The sequence below is a fragment of the Mus pahari genome, chromosome 1 (assembly GCF_900095145.1).
Source record: "Mus pahari chromosome 1, PAHARI_EIJ_v1.1, whole genome shotgun sequence".
Lineage (NCBI taxonomy): Eukaryota > Metazoa > Chordata > Mammalia > Rodentia > Muridae > Mus > Mus pahari.
Window position 1 is genome coordinate 45265262 of NC_034590.1, and position 8140 is coordinate 45273401.

The 8140-nt window shown below is 40.5% G+C and overlaps 1 protein-coding gene across 6 annotated transcripts in view; it reads right to left on the bottom strand.

The window, feature by feature from the left end:
• Nucleotides 1-8140, bottom strand: part of Chd2 (chromodomain helicase DNA binding protein 2) — a 113693-nt gene that overhangs the window by 85690 nt on the left and 19863 nt on the right. For all 6 annotated transcript variants that reach the window (XM_021189745.2, XM_029538535.1, XM_029538528.1 and 3 more), the window contains 3 exons: nt 4199-4430; nt 2072-2158; nt 363-424 (listed from right to left, as the gene is read on the bottom strand). In XM_021189745.2, coding sequence (XP_021045404.1) covers nt 363-424; nt 2072-2158; nt 4199-4430 — 381 coding nt within the window. The remainder of the gene's footprint in view (nt 1-362; nt 425-2071; nt 2159-4198; nt 4431-8140) is intronic.

Below are 8140 nucleotides of genomic sequence, written 5' to 3' on the forward strand. Positions count from 1 at the left end.
AAAAAAAAAAAAGCTTCTTCTCGTCTACAAACTATAATCTTAGAATTATACAAAAACATTATATATTTCATAATAAAATGGGTGCCCAAACAATATGAATCTTATCATATCAACATGAGATTGGCCAATTTAAATCTTCTTTACATAGCAAGAATGCAATGTCTACTTTGGTATTTGTTTACTTTCAAGAAAAAAATTAACTGAGCTAATTGGTCTACCAGCACTTAAGAAGTGCAAGTTGGAACTCTAACAAACTTAAACAGAATCTTGAGACCTGGGACAGACAGAATACAAAGATTGTCCCATAAACACAGACGTGTTTAAAACTATCAGATTAGGTCATTTCCCCATGAAAGACTTACTGTTTTTTCAGCTGCCTCTGGCCTCTTCTTTTCGGACTCCCACTCTCAGACCCGCTACTTGCCTTCAGTGTGGGAAGAAATGATTAGACTTTAACTCATAGGAAGACTTTAGATGAAATGAAGCCTAAGTACTTGCTAGGTGCAGCCCACTCTTCTTTTGCTTTGAAAAACAGTGTCTCTTTCTCATGTTTACATTTTAGAATCATGTAGAGCAACAACATCAAATACAAATACAACTAACTACCTGTAAATGCTGTGAACCCACCATGTGCCTCCAACACAATGAGCCAGCCACCACATAGGAACTCAGCACTTGACATGTGCCTACTAGGGCTAAGAAGTTTTAAATTTTACATAATTCTAGATATAAATTTTAAAAGCCACATGTGCTAGCAGTAACTATTCAAACCATCTAACAACCTATTAAAAAAATACCAAATTTAATGAATGTGCCATAAAGGCACTGCCTACTGATTTAGTCACCCTAGACTCAATTAATGAGCATCAGCAATCATGAATGAAGAACTAACAGCACTAGGCCAAGGAAGGATTATAGTCACAGACAATGTGACAGCGTCTTCCCCCAAATGAACCAAAATGGCACTGTCCCTACTGCTGTTAGTCTCGGGTCCTGCTAAGGATGTACTGATGTATAAGATAGGAGGAGTACACACATGTAACTGGATACAAGGAACATGGTTCAGTGGTCTGGAAACTATGGGAAGGGGAAGCATAGGCACACCAGCTCAAAGTCACTCAGAACTCAAATACATAAACATGAAGGTGTTGGCATGAACCTGACTTTCAGAGGACACTTACTAAAACCTGTACCCAACTCCCCAGCATTTGGCTATCAATACATAGCTTCCATCAGAAGAATGTTACATAGCTAAGAATAGCAAAACCCTCCTAAGGCAGAAAGGGTACATTTCACTGAGACAGGAGTAAGAATAGCCCTTCAGAATTTACTCTACAAATCTAATATGGAAAGATTTCACAAAACAGTGATACAATCTGGGAAGCATGAAACAAGTGCAACTCTGTGATGTAAGACCCCAGTACGCAACACTGACTGTAAAGTCACAAATCTGGACACTGGGGATGGAGGAAAGAGATGCTTGCAGCGCATGCTCAACAATCAAGGTTCTGCCCCATCACTAAAAAAAAAAAAAAAAAAAAAAAAAAAAAAAAAAAAAAAAAAAAAAAAAAAAAAAAAAAAAAAAAAAAAAAAAAAAAAAAAAAAAAAAAAAAAGGATTCCATCTCAAATAATTAGACCAGAATATGAATATATTAGAAACTAATTTTCTATCTCACACTACAACTTACATGAATTAAGAAAAACAAAATACACTGAACAGCCCTCTTTCCTTTCTCTTGAGTGAATCCAAAACCACTTCCATGTTCCATTTGTTCAGCAAATCCTTAAGACAGAATAGGAGATGTCTAACGTAAACTTACCACAATCAACTACACTCAAATTCAAATTTGAATTCAAAGCATCCAACACTATAACTACTGGATTTAAACATGACTTATTTGGTAAGTAGTTTTTACTTAACTTCTTGCCCTAGTTAACAACTCACAGAAAGGCCCGAGGAGAGGCAACTGCTACCCCTGAAGCTGACTCTTTAATAGTAAAACACACCAGTCACAGATGGGGTGAAAAAAGGGAACTGAAGTGCAAATCCTTGAATACTTCTCTTCTTACCTCCTCCTTAACATTAAATCGTGATGGTTCTTGTCTGCTTCGATTTGACCTCCTAACCCCATAAACATCGGGATATTCTTCCCACATCTGCAAAATGAATAGATTGCACGTGAGTCCTTTCCCTAACTCCACTCACTATTTTCATTATCAGAACATTTATTTCAATCAAACAAAGTCATGTAAATATCCAAAGGGTTGTTTTGCTACATTTGAGAGAAAGTAGTATCCTTTCAAGAGAATAAGTATTATACTAATGAAAAACGTTTAACTATGCCTTGGCCGCTATTAAATCTATCCCAAACACTGCTAAACTAAAATGTGACCCTGATTTCTTCCAGTAAATATAAAGTATGGAGGTATTCTAAATTTCCTGATGCTTACAGTTTCAACTTAGAAACAACAAACAAAAACAAAAAAGCCAATCAGAGGGGCCTCACCAAATCCATGCCACAAGGCAGAGTTGCCAGCCAGACTCTGCAGAATAGGGCCTCCTCTGCGTTCACCCTGGCATACCTGTCCTAGCCCACTAGCAGCAGTTAGCACTATGCCTCTCACCAGGGATTTGAAAATGTAACCCTAAAGGAGGGTCTGGCTGAGGAGTTTAGCTTTTCTACTCTCTTCCCCAGAGATTACTATCCTTACACATGCTCTGTGCTTTTTAAATAAAGTCACAGAAAAGCAAAAGGAATCTGAATGGACTATGGCACGCTGGTGTGAAGATGTTTAATTATGTTTAAACGTGGGAAAACCAACAGCAGGATTATGGCTCTTTATTAAAAACAGAAACTGCAGCCAATGTCATGAAAACATTCAGAAATTCGAAGCAATGTATATGCAAAGGACAAGAAGCCACGAAGCCAGTAAATGTTTACAGGGAAGGGTGTTTCTTTAGGGAACCAGACAGTAAACATTCTAAGCCATGTGGCTATTTCTCTCTGAAACTGTAATAGGAAATCAATCACAAAGTATCCAGGTAGACTGGGCAGGGCAGGGACTGGAGGCATTTTCAAGTCTAGAAGAGCACTGGAAACAGGTGCCACTGTTTCTCTTCCAAGTCTGAATATGATGACTACACTGCCCATGCCTCCCCAAGCACAGTGTAGCATGCCTTTAGTGCCAGTGCTTAGGAGGCAGTGACAGGCAGATCACTGTGCTTTCAAAGTCAGACAACCTAGTCTACACAGTGAGTTCCAGGACAGCCAGAGCTAGAGACTGAAATCCTAACTAGGGAAAAAACAAGTAGAAAATAGGGTAAAAAAGAAAAAATTCATAAAAAAATTAACCAAAAAATAAACAAGACCCCCACAATATCACTAAGCAAAGGAGAGAATACTAAACAATAAAAACCAACCTACCAAACAAACAAACAAAAAAATCTTACAAGTTCCTATGTGGTAGGCTAGGGAGTACCTAAACTGATGACGCACATATCAACAATGCTCAAACCCAACACCACAGAAAAAGATAACAGGAGGCACGGGAAGGAGAAGGGGTTCAGAGTCATCCTGGGCACGCGGGCCACGTGATATCCTATGTCTGCCTCCCTCCCACCTTCTGATGAAGTCACACAATCGCATAATTCTTTTCCACCAAAAAAAAGAAATGTATCTCAAGGTTTGGAATCAATGTGAAAATGTTCCGCACCTTAATTTTTGCCTTTTGAATTCTTTGCTACAAGATTCTTTTCTAATGAGCGAGAGATAACTACACTTGCCTTTGTTCAGGCAGTTGCGTGGTTTATTTTCTATTACTCAGACATGGAAAACGCTACAGCAGTGTGATGGCCCAGGCCTATAATCCCAGCGCGAGGACAGAGACGACCCAGGCCACATGAGGCTATACAGTACGGTCCTGTCTGAACACAAAGGGCATGGTAGGGAGGGGAGAACTGGCCAGCTCATGATGGTGCGCGCCTATCCTCTCAGCACCTCAGAGACTGGTGCAGGAGGGCCAAGAGTGGAAAGCCAGTCTTTGCTATACTGCAAGCAAGTTCCAGGCCAGCGCAAGGTCCATGAGTACCGATCTCCAGAAACAGACAAAAAGGCCTAGTAATCAACCTTCTTGGGAAATATTCTGCTAGCAGGTCCTAAATAGTAGCAAATTTGCAATATCCAGCTCAAGATCTACCTTCTTAACATCAGCTATCCGTTCCTTCTTAGAGGCAGGCTTCTCTTTGGCTTCTGGAAGGACTGGCTGGGACTTGGAACCTGCCGATTCACTCTCGGACTCTGATTGGCTCTCAGAAGATTCCGAACTGCTATTGGACTCGCTGCCATGTCCGCTTCCGGGATCGCTGCCCTGCTCACTTTCAGACTGACTGCCAGAGTCCGAACCCGAAGCTTCTTCAGAGGCCGAATGACTGAACAGAGAGAAAGGCAGAGAAAGACTTAGAAACACCGAAAACTGCCACAAAAATTGTTCTTTTAAATCCTCTGGTGATATGTCTTCACACCATAATTTCAGCAAGTTAGCATTCACATCTTCAAATTCACTTTTATTCTTGTGCTGCAAATAATGCTTTACTTTCCTATTATTTTAAGCCTTTACTTTTGTATTTTTTGGTATCATACATATACCAAGTGTTTTACATATTTTCACATAATCAAGAGAACATAGGTACCTTCATTCACATGAGGTAAAACTGTATAGCTCCGAGTATTTAAGGAACTCTCTGACCTCATTGGAACACTACAAAGTGTCTAAGTCATACCTGCTTAAGTACCAAATGCCCCCTTCTAAATAAAGGTAATAATTTCAAAAATGACAAAAATAGAGCTGGAGAGATGGCTCAGCAGTTAAGAGCACTGACTGCTCTTCCAGAGGTCCTGAGTTCAATTCCCAGCATGGTGGCTGATAACGATCTGTAGTGGGATGTGATACCCTCTTCTGGTGTGTCTGAAGACAGCTATAGTGTATTCATAAGTAAAATAAATAAATCTTTTTTTTTAAAAAAATGACACTCTTGTGAGCCACAAAACGTAGGTTTCGTAGATTGAGAGGTAGGCACAGTAGATGACGCTTGAGAGGGAAATGCCCTGGTACCACCACTCTGTCTGCCAAACTGGAACTGAGGTCACTTATCAACCAGCTATGGAAACTGGGCTGTCGGGGTATCTGGGTGGATACTGTGCATTCAAAGACAGCGGGGGGGGGGGGGGGGGCTAGTATGTATGCATGCATCCATGTGCAGTGGTACATACTCGGAAGGATTAAAAGTTCAGAGTCAGCCTTTCCTACATAACAAGTTGGAAGCCAGCCTGAAATACATGAGTCCCTGACAAAACAAGAGAGAGGGAAAGAAAAAAAATAAATTACTGGAAACTTTCATTGATCCAAATCTACAAAAAGCACGTTACACTACAAAGGACTTTACATCAAGATGAAAATGGAAAAATTATTCTCTAAGGAAGAAAGACAATAGAAACACAAAGTGCCTGATCACCTCTTAATGTCCGATAAAATGCTAAATACTTTGTTTTTCTCCAGAACAAACCTCTGGTGACAGATTTAAGGAAGTTGCCTTTCCCTTTTGCTTGGGTATCTGTACTTTATCACATCTCTCGCTTTCTAGTCTCACCTTTTCTTTTCTTTTCTTTTCATTTGTGTATCACCATTCTGTCTGCATGCATGTCTGTGCACTATATCCAGTGCCAGTTGGATCCTCTAGCACTGGAGTTACAGACTGTTGTGAGGAGCCACGAGACTATTAAGAATCAAGCTTGGGGGGGGGGGGCTGGTGAGATGGCTCAGTGGGTAAGAGCACCCGGCTGCTCTTCCAAAGGTCCAGAGTTCAAATCCCAGCAACCACATGGTGGCTCATAACCATCTGTAACAAGATCTGATGCCCTCTTCTGGAATGTCTGTAGACAGCTATAGTGTACTTACATATAATTAATAAATAAATTAAAAAAAAAAAAAAGAATCAAGCTTGGGTCCTCTGAAAGAGCAGCTAAGGCTCTTATCTATCTCTCTAGCCCCCTTTAAACTAGGTCCAACCACCTAAAGAATCATGGGCATTACTTGGAAGCTATGAAAGCAGCAGTATTTCTACATAAATCCTTTGAGAGTCTGACATCTCAGACGTCTCAGAACTGGATGTCTACGAGAAAGCTCTCCCAACCAACAATACCATGAAACTCAGAACACTAGAGGACTGTTAGTTCTACCCCACAATTTGTACAGAGATATAGAACTATGTAAGTTAGAGATTCAGACCAGGCACCCTCCCTAAGATGGAGTGAAGGGAACAATCTGGAAGCTAGGGAACTGTGTACTTAACAAAGGCCAGCGCTTACAGCTCTGATAAGACACCCTGGCCTAGTCTTTGTGCCCATTTCCGTGTGAGCTAGAAAACAAAGGCTCTGACAAGTCTTGTGGAGGAGTGTTTTGCTTCCATTTACGTCTATGTACACTGGCCAGAAGAGGGTATCAAATGGCCTAGAACTGGACTTAGACAGTTGTAAGCCATCATGTGGTTGTGGGAACTGGAGCCCAGGTTGTCTACAAAGACCAGTCAGTAAGCCCTCTTAGCTGCTAGGCCCTCTCCTCTCTCCAAGCCACTGCTCTCTCTTCACCATTCCTTCCCTCATCCCCATTTGCTCTGTGTAACACTTGTAGAGGCAAGGTATAAATTGCAGTACCATTCACCTCCACCCACTGTACAATGCTTATGCAGCAAGCTAAGTAACTTCAAGAGCTTGAATATCGTCTTCTACATGTAGGAATGCATGCTTTGCTCTCTCCTGTGCTGAGCACAGCTTCAGACACTTCCAAATGCTGACCTACCACTGCAATTACTGTCATGAGAAGTGAAAACTGGCAGCCCCACCTGGGGATCAGCTTGCCCTCTCAACTTGTGCTACCTCTCATTTTCACAGCGATTCCTGCCCCTAGGAAAATGAAGCCAAGCCCAGCAGTTGAGTTAGGAGTGTGGGTCAGTGGTACAGTGCTGCCTATTTGTGTACAAATCTGAGGTTTGATCCCAACACCAATTAAAGAACAATAAATCTTAAGTTTTTGTAAAGCCCAGCTATTTATTTGACACATTACCTTGTCTCCCATCCTAAAAAAAATAATGAGGTTACTTGCCAACCTCCAAACAGGCTTGAAACCTAAGGCCATCTTCTCAATAGTCTTTGTGCCTAGCATTAGTAATTAGTGACTGAAATGACTTCATTTTCCAGCTGAACTCCAGACAAACAAGAGTTTGTGTGTGAAATCACAGGACAATCATAACTAAAATTATCAGAGCAACACAGTATAATCAACATATTCTGAGCAAAGAAATATTCCAGTGTAACTGACAAATGCTAAACTACCAGTTTAATGACCCAGAAGAAGCTACAAGAGACAGTTTCAGTGTACTGCAGAAAACAGTAAAACTACAAAGGCTTAGTCTTGTGCTGAAAAGCAGGACTCACAGCAGTTGTAACTTAATGTGGCAATGCAGTATAAGAACAACAAGTCCCTATGAATTGCCACATAGTACACTGTGTTTCAATGTCCACTCTGGTTATATTCAAACTGTTCTCTTAACTAATAATCTATAAATATCTGTGATTCATTTCAGTTTTATCTTTACTTCTAAATAAAGTGGTTCTTTTCCCATTGTTTAGTATAACCAATAAAGCTATAATATCTTGTCTATACCTTCTTGGAAAGTTGTGTCTCTGCTTGTGTACAAGTGACAACTAGAAATGTAACACTGCATACAATTATCACAAAACACCCACATTTCCATCAGCAAATATTTATGTGTGTAAATGCTAGTCTACAAATGTGTTAAGAGTGGCTCATTCTGTGGAAAGGGCCATGCTTATAAAATAAAAAGTAAAAAGGTTAAATACTACAAAAATCAAACCCAGGAAAATAAAGTTAGACACCTATGCACCTGAGGAAAACAGATGTAACCAGAGAAGATATGGGCATGTTTGTGGCTTTAGTAATGAACTCCACAGCTGCTTTTAAGTCTTCAATATTTTCAGTGTACAAACTAGTTGACTAGCCGGACAGTGGTGGCACATGCCTTTAATCCCAGCACATGGGAGGCAGAGGCAGGTGGATTTCTGA